Genomic DNA, 16,359 nt, shown 5'->3' with positions numbered 1-16,359 from the left:
AAAGGCAAAGCTCTTGATTTACCGGTCGATTTATGTTCCCACCCTCACCTATGGTCACGAGTTGTGGGTAGTGACCAAAAGAACGAAATTGCGAATACACGTGGCTGAAATTAGTTTTCTCCGCAGGGTGGCCGGGCTCTCCCTTAGAGATAGGGTGAGAAGCTTATGATCTGGGAGAGTAGAGTCCCTGCTCCTCCGCATCAAGAGGAGTCAGATGAGGTGGCTCAGGCATCTGGTTAGGGTGCCTCCTGGACGAAAAGTTAAAAGGAAGGTGATTATCTCTCATTTGAAAGCAGGCTATGTGTTCAATATTGCAATGAATGTGTGAACTCGAACCATTTTATCCAGGAGCAGTTCTGAGGGCAAATGAAAAGTCTGAGAAATGGTCAAAAAGTTATAGGCTTTTTGTGATGACTGAAACAATAGAGTACATTTTGAAAGCCACTTCCAGCCTTTGAGACTTCCAGACTCTTTTCAAGCAAACCCCTCCCCCCAGATTTGAGCACGTCCATTTTAGATGATCAACCAAGTCAGGTAATGGCTGCATTTAGAAATGAAAGGCGGCTAATTGTAGGTCGATGTGTTGTTAATTTCAAACCACACAGCCTTTTGGCTATGAGTTCAGGGCATGGTAGCAGGAGGAAGAAAACGCTGGGCTTTCTTTTTGTTTTAGTGGTTCTTGAACATTTGTGTGTGTGTGTGTGTGTGTGTGTGTGTGTGTGTGTTCAGTGAACTGTATCAGTCAGTTCAGTTTCTATTCAGTCTCAGTGAGGGAGGTTTTTGTACAACTGTTTTTCACTGTGTGACCACAGCTAGACTGTTGACAACATGAACACTCTGACAGTAATAAACTGCAGCATCTTCAGCCTGAACTCCACTGATGGTCAGAGTGAAGTCAGAGTTTGATCCACTGCCTGTAAAACGATCTGGAATCCCTGATGCTCTGCTGCTAACAACATAAATGAGGAGCTTAGGAGTTTGTCTGTTTTTCTGTTGGTACCAGGCTAAAAAGTAGTACACACGATTGTAGTTAACATCCTGATTGGTTTTACATGTGATGGTGACGGTTCGTCCCAGATCAGATGTCACTGCTGCAGGCTGAGTCACTGTGGACTGTCCTCTGGACTCTGAGGATACAGAGACAAAAACATAAAGCAGCTTCATGGTTTAGTCGGCTTCATTTCAGAGGGACGGATGTTCATAGAGGAGAGGAGTTTGATTCTCTGGACTTTACCTGTGAAGCAGCAGCAGAGAAGAGTCCAGATGAGGACGCAGATCAAAGTCATGTTTTTCATGAGGAGGATTTCTGTGTCTTCTGTTGTCATGAAGGACAGCTGTCAGTCATCCAGTCTTCAACTCTCAGGACTATAAACTCTCCCAGAGCACTGGAGCATGGTGCTGCTGATGCAAAGTGGCTCTCTATGGAAATCTGCTGACTCACTCCAACAGGGACTTGGATCAATCTAATGATGATGATTATCAATGAATAATTTAGTTAATTTTGATATTATGTTGTACTAATTTTAGATTCAGTTTAAGATTTGAGCGTTTATGTTGTAGAGAAAAAGTTTACAAATAATGCCTCCTAATCTTTATCTAAATGCTACAAAACAGATTTGAACTTTCTACTCATTCATCTACCAGCTCACCCAGCACTACTTATCATATAGTCTTTTTACTGAATGCATCATTTTTTCTCTACAGTAACAAAACAGTGATCGGGGACGATGTGGGGTTCAGTGTCCAATGATGAGGATTATGGAAAATCCTGGGATCAAACTGCTGATCTTGCAGTTCATTAAAATCCACTCCACCAACACAACCATGTTCACCCAGTGGACTTTTTAAACTTATTGTTTCTACTTTCTTCCCACAATAATTTTTTTGTAGAGTCATTTAGTCTATTAGTTTCATCTTAGATTTTATCGAAATCAGATTTATTTGGTCATATTTTAACAGAAAACAAAGTCTTTGGGGAAAATGAACAAATGTCTAAATAAAAACATGCTGCATTGTTTGTTCCAGAGTCAGAGAGCCGTGTCTCTGTACAGTCAAAGGTTTTTGTACGGCGGTTCAATGAGTTTGTATGACTGTGGTACACGTTCTGTGGAGGAACCAGACTGGAAGTTAACTCAAAATATAAACATTTGTTTATTTTTTATGTCCTGACCAGAAAATTGGTAATCTATAAATGTGGTTTTATATGATTGGTGTAATTATTTGGTAAAGTGAGATTCTATATTTGAAAACACTAAAACCATCTTCAGTAATATTGTTCTGTGTTATTTTGTCTCACTGATAACGTAAGTTTGCAGAGAAATTTTGTCTCTGAATCAGATCATTACTTAATTGATCAGTTTAAACTCTCAAAATCTGAGTCTTTACTGTTTTAGTCAGGAAATGATTAGATTTCAGAAAACTGATGAGGATCCAAAATGTTTCTAACATGTTCAATCTGTTAAATTAACAAGTTAAAGTTTTTGTTTAAACTACTGTAGTTAGTTTTTCTGTCCAAACTTAGTATCTATGTGAAAGTAAATTCCAGACGCATCAGAAGAAGTTTTTGTGTCTTTAACCAGAAATGTGGTAAATATACTGACCCATGTCGTCACGTATCGAGTAGAAAGTTCCACATTTGTCCCTCCATGTGGTCCACTCCATGGACTCTTTTAAAAAGCAGCTGAAAACTATTTTATTCAGGAAAGCTTTTTGTTGATGGTTATTACTTATTTTATGAAACTTATGTTGTTTTAATACAGCTATTTTATGTCCAGCACTTTGTAATTTTTACCCGTGAAAATTGTTTTATAAATAAACTTTACTTACTTACATCACTGCATGTGGGAGATTGATTTAATGTCAAAATATTGTAGTGGTTACTATGGGGAGGAGGAAAGAGTAGATGTGAAAGATTTTTTTTTTCTTTAAATGATATAAAATAATAATTTGTGAAAACAGTGAAGAATTTATGTAATAATGCAGACAAGATGGTGTGAGGTTAAAAAATCTGGTTTTAAATTCTAATCTAGGATTTCAATTTGAAGCAAAGTGAATCACAAGAAGCTGAAATCATCTAAAAATGTCTTGAGCATTTTTATCTTTAGTACTGAAACCTGTCTGTTGCTGTGGTTCAGCAGTGATGCCTGTCCGTTACTATGGTTACTGAAACAAAAGCGAGAAGTGAAACACTGTGGAGGCGTTTCTTGTAATGTCTGCAATGTGTCCTCTCTTTCTGCAGTGGGTCAAGTCCGTCCCACCCTGACGGTGCTGCCCCCCTCTAGTGAGGAGATAAAGAAGGGCCATGCCACACTTACATGTCTGGCCAACAAGGGCTTCCCCTCAGACTGGAGTCTGTCCTGGAAGGTGGACGGCAGCAGCAGCAGCAGCTATGAGGAGAGCAGGAGCCCCGGGGTGCTGCAGAAGGACGGCCACTACAGCTGGAGCAGCACCCTGAGGGTCCCTGCAGACCAGTGGAGGAAGGTGGGCTCTGTGACCTGTGAGGCCACCCAGGGCTCCCAGACTCCACTCTCAGAGACACTGAGGAGAGACCAGTGTTCCCAGTACTGACAAGACTCATAGGGACTCTCATTCTGGTTTTCTTCTGTTACTTTCTCTCTTTTTTTTCTTCTGTTTTTCATAACTTAGTGAATGAATTCGTGTTTTCAGAAAATAAAGATGTTTGTTTTCAACTCATCTTATTTTTCATGTCTTTATTATTCAATAACACATGTTTTTTCTTGGATAACACAAATACTCAAATCAACTCAAATTTATTCATATAGCCCCTTAAAACAACAACAGCTGAAACAAAGTGCTCTACATAAATGGACAAAGCAACACATAAAAATACAAAAATCAACCGGAAAATAAATAATATTATAAAATAATTAAAACAGTTTTAAAACAATAAGCTATTTTAAAAGAATACCAGTATTCCCAGTCCTGATCTTACTCACTGGGACTTCACTCTCGATTCTTTAACTTTCTCTTTGTCTTTCTCCTAATTTTCATTTTTTCCTCCCATAATAAAGAAGTTCATGTTTTCAGGTAATGAAAATGTTTGTTTTCAAATTTTGGTTGATTTCTTGTTCATTTAGACATTTTTCTTTTCAGAAACATACTGATACATACTGTTTGTGTTTTAGTGTGAGAAACAAATGAAAAAGAAATAGCGAATATTAAGAAAAAATATTTTAATGACTCCACACAGACTCCACTCTCTGAGACACTGAGGAGAGACCAGTATTCCCAGTACTGAAATGACTCACTGGGAATCTGATCCTGGTATAATTCTGTTACAACTCTCCTTCCGTATCAAACACTGTTCCTTTCTTCTCATTTCTGATTGAACATTTTTGTCTTAATCTTTGTGATTTTTAATGGATTTTTCTTTGGTTTTTGTAACAGAGATTTGAGAAGTTCAATAAAAACCTTTTTTCATGAAAAGAATATGTTTCATTAATGTTTTAGTAAAAAGAAAAAAAAGGAAATATGATCCCACCAGTTGCATGGAATTATGAAAAATTTAAATGCAGTCTTCAATCATTTTTTAAGTAACAGGCTAAAATTATAATTTACATTCAGACATGACAGAAATAAATTAATCTAATTTTCAGATTTGTAAAAATAAAACTATAGAATTTCTCTGTAGTTTCAGAGTTTACGTATCTCTTTAAATATTTTAAAATATGTTAAATATTATAAAGAAGTATGTCTTCATATAAACATTTATGTTAAAATGGTTTAATGAAAGGCCACATGGTGCAACACTTTAACTCAGAGTAAACCACAATACATTAGAGGAACTTCTAATGAGCTTTTAAGCTCTTCTGCAGTTAGAGCAGGGTGCCCAAAGTAGGGCCTAAGGATCAAATTTGACTGCCAACCCCAACATCTGCTGCACCTTTTAAATTTCAAATTTATTTCTAGTAAGCCACACTTGAAAGATGGACTAACACCTCAGTGACATACTCATCTTGTCAGTTGATTAACCCAGCATTAACAGACTAGTAATGTCCAAAGTCCAGCTTCTTGTTTCCCTGTAGTGTTAGCATGTGACATTATTGAACATTCACTGTTCGTTGTTGATGACATTTTGCATTATTTTTGGTTACACTTTAGTACCTGCAATTGTTGTTTGTTATACTTCTAACTATGCCTTTACAGGTATTTTCCCATATTGATGTTTGTAGCGTGTAATTTACACTGATGGAAAATAATGCAGTTGCATGCATGAACGATAATTAAAAGAAGAATGATTTACATTTATTTGTATTTCACCCTTAGCTTAGTATTTCACCCAGGCTGTGTTTGGCCTACAATTCACTGGTACATTTTCGCTTTGGCCCTTGGAGGCAAAAAGTTTGGGCACCCCTGCATTAGAGGAACTTCTAGTGAGCTTTAAAACTCTTCTACAGACCTGGAACATGATGCTGAACACTCATTTCAGAGTGGAGAGACCTCATGACAATCTCTGTGATAAATGCTGGGTTTACACCAACAGATATCCACAGTCCCAGACTAAAAACTGAAAGTCTTTAGTAAATCTTAGGAGTCTTACTGGAGTCACCCCACACTCCAATCACCTCGAATGTTAAGTTTAAGGTAGTAATTTGAGCTATTTTATATCAGTCTCGGGCGCAGTGTGAGCTGGGCAGCTGCTGGAAGTGGGGATCCTGGCGGTCTGATCCTCGGCTGCAAAGCTAGCTCTAGGGACGTGAAATGTCACCTCTTTGGTGGGGAAGGAGCCTGAGCTGGTGCGCGAGGTTGAGCTGTTCTGGCTAGATGTAATTGGACTCATCTTGACGCATTGCTTGGGCTCTGGAACCACTGTCCTTGAGAGGGGCTGGACCCTCTTCCATTCTGGAGTTGTTCCCAGTGAGAGGCGTCGAGCAGGTGTGGGCATGCTCATTGCCCCCTGACTTGGCGCCTGTGCATTGGGGTTTACCCCGGTGGAAGAAAGGGTAGCCTCCCTCCGCCTTCAGGTGGGGGGATGGGTCCTGACTGTTGTTTGCGCTTATGCACCAAACAGCAGTTCAGAGTACACAACCTTTTTGGAGGCCTTGGAGGGGCTGTTGGAAACCATTCCTTCCGGGGACTTCCTCGTTCTGCTGGGGGACTTCAATGCCCACGTGGGCAATGACAGCAAGACCTGGAAGGGCGTAACTGGGAGGAATGGCCCCCCTGATCTGAATCTGAGTGGTGTTTTGTTGTGGTGTACCTTGTTCAGACATAAGAGTGTCCACATTCTAGGCCGCAGTTCAATGATCGACTTTGTAGTCGTACCATGACTCATGTGGGTAAAATACTGGAATTGAGCCGCAGTGTGAACGGAGCCAGAAGTGAATATTATAAACTGATATTTCTCAGTCCGAGACTCGAGCAGCAGGTGCTGTATACGTTTTCTCTGTATGCAAACCACCACTTTCGTCCCCACCAGCTGTTATAGGTAGTTGTTCAGCATTTTAATCTTTACTTCATAAATGTTAGCTCTGCAGAAACTTAGTAAACAAAGTGCAGTCAACGTTACAAACTTTCTTTTTTTAGGGTATGTCAGTGAGCTGATGAGGTTTCTCTTCACTGACCCTGCCACATTCGTGGAGGAGCTGAAGAAGCTTCCAGGTTCAGACAACCTCAGTGCTCAGTATGAGAGGCCACCAAAGAGGTTGCTGCGATTCATGTGTCACACTTCAGTCAAGGCCCAGCCGGATCCCAATGTTCCCATCCAGATCAAGAAACTCCTGACCTATCTGGCCTACAACACATGACAGGATGACCACCCTGATGCGTTGGCCAAGGTATCCTCTGCAACAACTAAAAAAGCTGGGGTATGCAAGATACCTGTTGCAACTGCAGGGGAGGAACATTATACCAGATCTTAGGAAGCTGTCATGGACAGTGGTGCACATTGTAAATATTTCATTTAAATGTGTTTTTTTTTGTTTGTTTTTTTTCATACAGGAAAAATCTTTTATATTGTTATACTGTTACATTGTGAAAATGCAATAAAATGTTTGACAAAGGTGAAAAAAACAAATACAAAATGCAGTAAATGTAAACGATAAATTGAATAAACCATGGAATATTTACAGCAATCTAATCATCTTAGATCAGTTTTACTTTCTACATTATTTTAAAATATCATGACTGTGTGAGCAAATTTGCATTCACATTAGTTGCATTGTCATGTCAACAAACTATGATGGTACAGAATTAGCTTAGCAAGAGTATCAAAAAATACAGCTAACTATATTCTAACAATGCATGAAAGTGTTAACAAATAGCATCATTACCTGGTTGGCAATGTACCACAATGCCTACCTCTGTTGGCATTGTGGTACATTTGCTATATATAAGGTGAGTGAAGGACGGCAAACAACATTATAGTGGACTATAGCTGGTAAGCAGAGTATTTACCAGACAGATATGTCCTGCTGCATTCATTGCTGCAGGTTGCCGAGTTCTTCACTCTCGTTTTCAGGGTCTGATTTGGGCTTGAACATGTACGGCTGTATGTTTTATCTTGACATTGTTTACTGAGTATTTGCATTCAGTCAGTTTGTGTACGGGTTCTGCCGTGGTTCAGGGCGTAAGAGTCTCATTCTAGATGTTTCTGGTAGAGGCTGATCTGAGGGCCTACGTTGTAGCCCTTGTGGACTCACATAATAAAATAAATGACCTGAAATGAGCAGAATAGAGCCCCTTTAAAGGTCACAAACATTTTCTGAAAGTCAAATGATGCTCCTTGTTTCTTTCTACAAATTGGTTTATAATAAATAAAAATGATAAAATATTGGTCTACAATTATATAAATTGTGTTTCCACCAAGATAGTTTTCAGTCCATGAAGTCACCCTAATGTTTATTTGAATTTCAGCCCTGAAGATATAATGATCAGTTTATTCAATATTTGAGTGTGTGTGCTTTAGTGTTTGTGACTGTTCAGTGAACTGTATATTTCTGCAGCAGTCAGTTGGACTGGGATGTTTTGGTACGACTGTTTTTCACTGTGTGAACACATCTTTACTGTTGATGTAGTGAAAACTCTGACAGAAATAAACTGCAGCATCTTCAGCCTGAACTCCACTGATGGTCAGAGTGAAGTCAGTAAAACCAGAGTTTGTTGTACGGAGACGACCAGAAGTTTTATCACACTCAATAAGAAATTTAGGAGCTTCTCCAGGTATCTGGAGGTACCACCTCATGCAGTAAGTAGTGCTTGGACTTACTTTACATTTGATAGATACAGTCTGTTCTGGAGAAACAGACTGAGATCCAGGAGTCTGAGTGACAGTAACTTGACCTGATGATCCTGGAAAAACATGAATCAAAAGAAAAATATTATTCAAAGAAATCCAGCACAAATGATAGAAATCCAAACAGAAGAGAATCATTTCCATAAGAAACAGAATAGATGGACGAGGGTGAAAGCTGCTTGTTTCTCCATCACAGCAGAACATCATTGTGGTGAACCTGGTTGCATCCTGAAGCAAAGTTTCCACAAGAGAGTCTCACCCTGAACAAGGAGCCCCAGGGTGGTCAGCAGTAGAGTCAGTGACATCATCATTGTGCTGCTGGTGTGTTCAGTGTCTCTGAAAGGTCTGAACAGCCACTGATCAACACTGACCTCTTAACAGCTGGGAGCAGAGAGGCAGGACACATATGCAAACACACACAGTCAGTCAGCTGCAGCTGTTCTCTACATGGTATCATGTTTCATCCTCACTGATGAGAACATCATTAACATTATTAGTTTATGTCAGATGCTCCAGTTGATTTTCTTGTATTCAGTCTATTTCTCTTTTTCTGCTTCCGTTGTAAGTTTATTGTTTTACAGGAATATAAATACAATATTAGGTTTAATATGTTCAGGGTGAATATAATTTTTGACCTAGTAAAAATCAGTCATGTGTCGTGAAGAGATGCTGATTCTAGGAATTTATTGTAGTTCAGAACCACAACATATGAAATTTATCTTTCAGGTACAGTCAAATGAATTTGTCTCAACTCCATGTAGGAACAGCTGTCAGCAATCAAGTGAGTTTTCTTCAAGTCTTCATGCTGAATTTAACAGATGTCTCTGTTGACTTTAGTGTTAGCTTTGAAGTTCAAACAAAATAATAATTATTACCATCCATTATGGATTAATTCATTAATGTATCTGGACGTTTATGAAACAGCATGAACGTCTTCATCAGATGAATGTTTCCATATATTACAGCTGTCCAGCTTTTCTTTCAACAGCGGAATAAATTGAAAGATGGCGGCTATAATTTATGTGTAAATTCTTAAAAATGTTAAATTTGTTGCAACGCTGATGACATCAGACTAGTCATGATGAATTTCCAATCATATGTAGTATAATGGTTTAATATTTGAGGCATTCATGTATTTCTTTTTACTTATATTCGATAATTAGGTTTCTTATTATGAAATGTTTTTTTCTTTTGCCGGTTTTTTGAATTCGTGGTTTCTTATGTTTTACTGTAAACACAAGTTCAACAGTCACTGTAAGGAATTTTAACTATTGATTAGTTTAACATTATCATTAGATAAAATTGCATATAATTCTAAATTATACTCATATATATCACCATAAAAACAATTTTATCTCATATAGCTGTCCTCCAACATGATAATTTATCGTTAAAGCTCTGGAGACACAAACCCACTCACAGAGTTTCACTTCAGTCTGACTGAGGGATAAATCTTTTCACATGTAACTTTTTCCCCCTGTTATATATTTATAAATATTAAAACTGTTCAAATTAACCATGAAGCTGTGGTCAAAGGTCACTTCCAGGAATTTTCTCTATGAGAAATAAATTAAAATTGATTCTATTTTAAAGTTTTAGCAAATTGTGGATGATGATGAGAAAGATTCTCCATCAAAATTTAATCCAGTCAAACTTTTCTTCAGAAGTTTTACTTTGTTAATAAAAACAATGGTGTGTGTTAGAGAAAGAGAGAGAGTGTGTGTGTGTTCAGTGAACTATATCAGGCAGTTCAGTTTCTGTTCAGTCTGATTGAGGGAGGTTTTTGTACGACTGCTTTTCACTGTGTGAACACCCACTGGCTGTTGATAACATGAAAACTCTGACAGTAATAAACTGCAGCATCTTCAGCCTGAACTCCACTGATGGTCAGAGTGAAGTCAGAGTTTGATCCACTGCCTGTAAAACGACCTGGAATCCCTGATGCTCTGCTGCTAGCATAGTATATGAGGAGTTTAGGAGTTTGTCCATCTTTCTGTTGGTACCAGGCTAAACAGTGGTAGTAGCTGTTATAAACATAAACATTCCGACTGGTTTTACATGTGATGGTGACGGTTCGTCCCAGATCAGATCTCACTGCTGCAGGCTGAGTCACTGTGACCTGTCCTCTGGACTCTGAGGATACAGAGACAAAAACATAAAGCAGCTTCATGGTTTAGTCGGCTTCATTTCAGAGGGACGGATGTTCATAGAGGAGAGGAGTTTCATTCTCTGGACTTTACCTGTGAAGCAGCAGCAGAGGAGAGTCCAGATGAGGACGCAGATCAAAGTCATGTTTTTCATGAGGAGGATTTCTGTGTCTTCTGTTGTCATGAAGGACAGCTGTCAGTCATCCAGTCTTCAACTCTCAGGACTATAAACTCTCCCAGAGCACTGGAGCATGGTGCTGCTGATGCAAAGTGGCTCTCTATGGAAATCTGCTGACTCACTTCAACAGGGACTTGGATCAATTTGATGATTATTATAAGTGAATCATTTAGTTTATCTTAAAATTATGTTGTAATAATTTTAGATTCAGATTAACATTTGAGAGTTTATGTTGCAGATAAAAAGTTTACATATAATGCCTCCTAATCTTTATTTAAATGCTACAAAACAGATTTGAACTTTCTACTCATTCATCTACCAGCTCACCCAGCGCTACTTATCATATAGTCTTTGTACTGAATGCATCATTTTTTCTCTACAGTAACAAAACAGTGATCGGGGACGATGTGGGGTTCAGTGTCCAATGATGAGGATTATGGAAAATCCTGGGATCAAACTGCTGATCTTGCAGTTCATTAAAATCCACTCCACCAGCACAACCATGTTCACCCAGTGGACTTTTTAAACTCATTATTTCTAATTTCTTCTCACAATACTTTTGCAGATAGTCATTTAGTGGATTAGTTTTATCTTAAATTTTATATGAGTGGTGTAATTATTTGGTAAAGTGAGATTCTATATTTGGAAACACTAAAACCATCTTCAGTAATATTGTTCTGTGTTATTTTGTCTCACTGATAACGTAAGTTTGCAGAGAAATTTTGTCTCTGAATCAGATCATTACTTAATTAATCAGTTTAAACTCTCAAAATCTGAGTCTTTACTGTTTTAGTCAGGAAATGATTAGATTTCAGAAAACTGATCAGGATCCAAAATGTTTCTAACATGTTCAATCTGTTAACTTAACACGTTAAAGTTTTTCTTTAAACTAGTTAGTTTTTCTTTCCAAACTTAGTATCTATGTCAGTAAAAGTTTTTGTGTCTTTAACCAGAAATGTGGTAAATATACTGACCCATGTCGTCACGTATCAGGTAGAAAGTTCCACATTTGTCCCTCCATGTGGTCCACTCCATGGACACTTTTAAAAAGCAGCTGCAAACTATTTTATTCAGGAAAGTTTTTTGTAGTTGGTTGTTATTTTTTTATGAAACTCATGTTGTTTTAATGCAGCTATTTTATGTCCAGCACTTTGTAATTTTTACCCATGGAAATTGTTTTATAAATAAACTTTACTTACTTACATCACTGCATGTGGGAGATTGATTTAATGTCATCATATTGTAGTGGTTACTATGGGGAGGAGGAAAGAGTAGATGTGAAAGATTTTACATTCTTTAAATTATATAAAATAATCATTTGTGAAAACAGTGAAGAATTTATGTAATAATGCAGACAAGTGACAAGATGGTGTGAAGGTGAAAAATCTGGTTTTAAATTCTAATATATGATTTTAGTTTGAAGCAAGGTGAATCACAAGAAGCTGAAAACATCTAAAAAATGTCTCGAACATTTTTATCTTTAGTACTGAAACCTGTCTGTTGCTGTGGTTCAGCAGTGATGCCTGTCTGTTACTATGGTTACTGAGCTAAAAGCAAGAAGTGAAACTCTGAGGAGGCGTTTCATCTAATGTCTGCAACGTGTCCTCTCTTTCTGCAGTGGGTCAAGTCCGTCCCACCCTGACGGTGCTGCCCCCCTCTAGTGAGGAGATAAAGAAGGGCCATGCCACACTTACATGTCTGGCCAACAAGGGCTTCCCCTCAGACTGGAGTCTGTCCTGGAAGGTGGACGGCAGCAGCAGCAGCAGCTATGAGGAGAGCAGGAGCCCCGGGGTGCTGCAGAAGGACGGCCACTACAGCTGGAGCAGCACCCTGAGGGTCCCTGCAGACCAGTGGAGGAAGGTGGGCTCTGTGACCTGTGAGGCCACCCAGGGCTCCCAGACTCCACTCTCAGAGACACTGAGGAGAGACCAGTGTTCCCAGTACTGACCTGATTCACTGGGAATCTGATCCTGGTTTTATTCTGTTACAGTTCTTCTTCTTCAGTATCAAACACTGTTCCTTTCTTCTCATTTCCGTTTTACCATTTTTTTCTCTTAATCTTTGTGATGTTTTGATTCTTAAGTTTTATTTGGTGTTTATAACTGAGATTTTCTAAGTTTAATAAAAACCTTGTTCAAGAAAAGAAAATGTTTTATTAATTTTTTGTAAAATAAGAAAAAAGAAAGATGACAAGGAAAAATTGTCCCTCCAGTTACGTGAAATGAAAAAAAAATAAATAAATGCAGTGTTTTATACTACAAAGATAACTTACATTCAGACATGAAAGAATAAATTTAATCCAGTTTTTAGATTTTCTAAAATGAAAACTACAGCATTTCTCTGTAGTTTCAGAGTTTATCTATCAATTGAAATGTTTTAAAATATGTTAAATATTATAAAGAAGTGTTTCATCAAATAAACATTCATGTTAAAATGGTTTAATGAAAGGCCTCATGGTACATTAACTCAGTGTAAACCACAATATGTTAGAGCAGGGGTGCCCAAAGTACGGCCTAAGGATCAAATTTGGCCCGCCAGCCCATCACATCTGGCGCACCTATAACATATGAAATTTATTTTAAGTATGCCACACTTGAAATATGGATTAACATCTCAATGACACACTCATCTTGTCTGTTGATTTAACCAAACATTGACAGGCTAGAAATGTCCAAAGTTCACTTCATGTTTCCCTGTAGTGTTAACATGTGGCCTTAATGAACTGTTTGTTGTTAATGATATTTTGCATTATATTTAGTTACAATTTAAAACCTGTTGTACTTCTAACTATGCCTTTATAGTTATTTTCCCATATTGATGTTTGTAGGGTGTTATTTACACTGATGGAAAATAATACAGTTGCTTGCATGAACAATAATTAAAAGAACTATGATTTATATTTTTTTTGTTTTTCACCATTAAAATCGTTGTGTTCGGTCGACGACGCACTGGTACATTTTCACTTTGACCCTTGGAGGCAAAACATCTGGGCACCCCCGTGTTAGAGGAACTTCTAATGAGCTTTTAAACTCTTCTGCAGACCTGGAACATGATGCTGAACACTGATTTCAGAAAGTTTTGCTCTGTGTGATGATGTGATGATGCAGGTTTTAGCTTTAAAGGTAAAATAAAACTGCTTTAGTTTCAGGAGATTACATCAGAAAGAAACATTCAGTAATTAATCTGGTTGTGTGTTAGAAAGATGTTTAAACTTCATTAGCAGGTCTTTGTAAAGATCATGATAAAGACTGCAGACAGCTGATCTGTCTTTATGTTTTAATATGTGCTGCTTATTCGTGGATCCTGAGGCACAGAAAAAGCTAATAAAATACACTGAAGAAGAGATTGGTTTGATGTGTGATCATAAATATGTAAAATCTTTAGTAAAATCAGATACTAATTTATTAATATAGAATTTCTGTCATATTATTGTCTTCATGGTTTTGGAGAGACCTCATGATGATCTCTGTGACTAAGATGGAAAACTCAACTGGTGTGATTTACAGACAAACCTTTATAAGTTTACATTTAAATACAGGATAAATTAACTCTAAACTAGAATAAAATGACCTGCAATGTTTTATTAGTTTATGTGGGACAAGGCTTCTGACTATGTGAGTGTGTTTAGGAGTGTCATGCCTACAACACATGACAGAATGACCGCCCTGATGTGTCGGCCATGTTTTCCCAACAAAACTAACAAAGCTGCGGTATGCAAGATACCTGCAGCGACTGCAGGGGAGGAACATTATACCAGATGTTAGAAAACTATCCTGGACAGTGGTGTACATTTTAAATAATCTTTTATTTACATGGCTTATTTTGTTAATTTGTACAGGAAACAAACATTTCTGTTGTTATACTGTTACATAGTGACTGGTTTCACTGTTATCTCCTGACTGGTCCATAGTCAGCCCTGTATATATTGTTTATGTTTTTTAATGCATAGATGTTGATGCAGTTTGCGTCCTTTCCCGGATGGTCATTCATGCAAATGGGAGTTTGCACCTGGCTTATGTGTCTTTTCTCTTTTGTATATCCAAGGAAATAAATAAACAAGACAGTAATTGTAAATGATAAACTGAATAAACTATGGAATATTTACTGCAAGCTAATTGACTCAGATTATTTATATGTAACCGGGTGGTTTTACCCAAAATAAATTGTTGTTGTGGTTTCCCACCCGATGTGCGGTCGTGAAGGCATCGTGGGCCGTTCTCCGCCTTCCACTCAGTGACGTGCAGAGAGGTTTATGGCAGGTGAGGCACTGATTAGCAATTGCAAGAACTGAAACGAGCATCTTATTTCAATATTCATTCAACAGCATGCAACTACTGGTAATGCTTCATATCCCATCAGCATTCCTCTTTCAATGACACTCACACACCCACTGTTACCAACTCTTCAGTGAGAAAAGTAACTATTGGCTGTCCTAAAAAAAAAAAAAAATATCAGCATCATCTAATGTGAATAATAGTTTGCTACATATCGTTAAAATGGAAGCTGCCGTGGAGAGGAATGTCGTGGGAAAGGCAAAAATTAATGAAAAGACAAGCTTAAAATGTTTAAAAAGGCAAAAATAATAAAAATAAAACAAAGTCTTTGGGTAATATTTTCTTTGTTTGTAGATTAATTATATTAAGTGTAGGATGTTTTCTAATAAGGAGTCTGCAGCATTTCAAAGCATTTGTAACTTTCGAAATGTTTTCCTTCACACTCTTCATTAACAGACATGAGTATCTGACTGTAAGCCAGCGCGGGATCATCCAGCAGAAGCTTTGTACGTTTAATTTTTAACCTGGTTATGAAACAGAGGTGATCATCTCCTGCTCTGAATGCAGCTGGGAGCTGCTGCTGCATGAAGCCTGCAATAGTGGTTTTGGACAGGGGAGGGGCCTGCGCAGTACCCACTCCTCATTGAGAAGAATAAACGACGTTTATATACGTCAGTCTCCAAAAGTCTCCAATACTACCAGAAAAAGTCACTATGATTTGTCGCTAGTCGCCTTTTTGAACAACAAGAACAAAAAAAGTGCTAGAGGGGTCTGAAAACTCGCTAAATATAACGACAAGGTTGCTAAGCTGGAAACACTGAACACACCGTGTTGGTGTGTGAGTGCGCCCCCTTGAGGTGATGCAGAGTACTGTTTGCCTCACCTGCTGACTTTTCGTTGCACTTTATTGTACAATAAACAGGAATATTTCTCTCACAAATACATTAAAGACATTATACAGACTGTAGAGAGTCATGGTGTCTAACAAATATTTCTGTAAAGTTCATATTGGTGATATGCTGATGAAAAGAAACGGACACGTGTCATGCAACCCAGTTTGTATTGGATTGCGCCGTTGAGGCACAGCTCGCCCGTGCCTCCACCCAGGTTTCTGCTGTGTATTTGATAATTATAATAATTATTTTATGTTTTGTTTTTTTTTTTTCTTTATCATGACAGGTGAGGCACTGCCTCTCCTGACCGCACATCACTGCTTCCACTGCTCCACTCAGTCTAATTGAGCGAAGTGTATAAACAGGTGTGTTCACTAAACATTTTTTCCATACCTCTGGGCTTGTGTTTTGAAAGCCCTTTTGTGTTCAGCATTTTTATGTGAAGCCTTATATTTGCCTAATTTTTTGCATTTGTTCTGATACAAAACCATTTACTTTTAATATTTCAACAAAAATCTTATATTGCACAAATGAACAAAAACAGCAAATAAATTCACAAAACAGAACGAGAACCAAATTCAAGAAAGCAGCATCAATGTCCTCAGTGCAGGTT

The 16,359-nt window shown here is 37.9% G+C and overlaps 3 gene segments (V, D, J or C); 2 read left to right on the top strand and 1 right to left on the bottom strand.

The window, feature by feature from the left end:
* The first annotated feature begins 3,155 nt into the window (after positions 1–3,155).
* Positions 3,156–3,635, top strand: LOC121656431. The segment is given in 2 exon segments: positions 3,156–3,180; positions 3,239–3,635. Coding segments are annotated over 2 exon segments (354 nt in total).
* A 6,417-nt stretch (positions 3,636–10,052) lies between these two features.
* Positions 10,053–10,546, bottom strand: LOC121656430. The segment is given in 2 exon segments: positions 10,053–10,387; positions 10,495–10,546. Coding segments are annotated over 2 exon segments (387 nt in total).
* A 1,381-nt stretch (positions 10,547–11,927) lies between these two features.
* LOC121656429 lies at positions 11,928–12,609 on the top strand. The segment is given in 2 exon segments: positions 11,928–11,937; positions 12,156–12,609. Coding segments are annotated over 2 exon segments (381 nt in total).
* Positions 12,610–16,359: the final 3,750 nt, after the last annotated feature.

Source organism: Melanotaenia boesemani, chromosome 17 (assembly GCF_017639745.1).
Source record: "Melanotaenia boesemani isolate fMelBoe1 chromosome 17, fMelBoe1.pri, whole genome shotgun sequence".
In the NCBI taxonomy this organism is placed as follows: Eukaryota; Metazoa; Chordata; class Actinopteri; order Atheriniformes; family Melanotaeniidae; genus Melanotaenia; species Melanotaenia boesemani.
The sequence above is the reverse complement of the archived record's forward strand: the minus strand, read 5'-3'. Positions and strand labels throughout refer to the sequence as shown.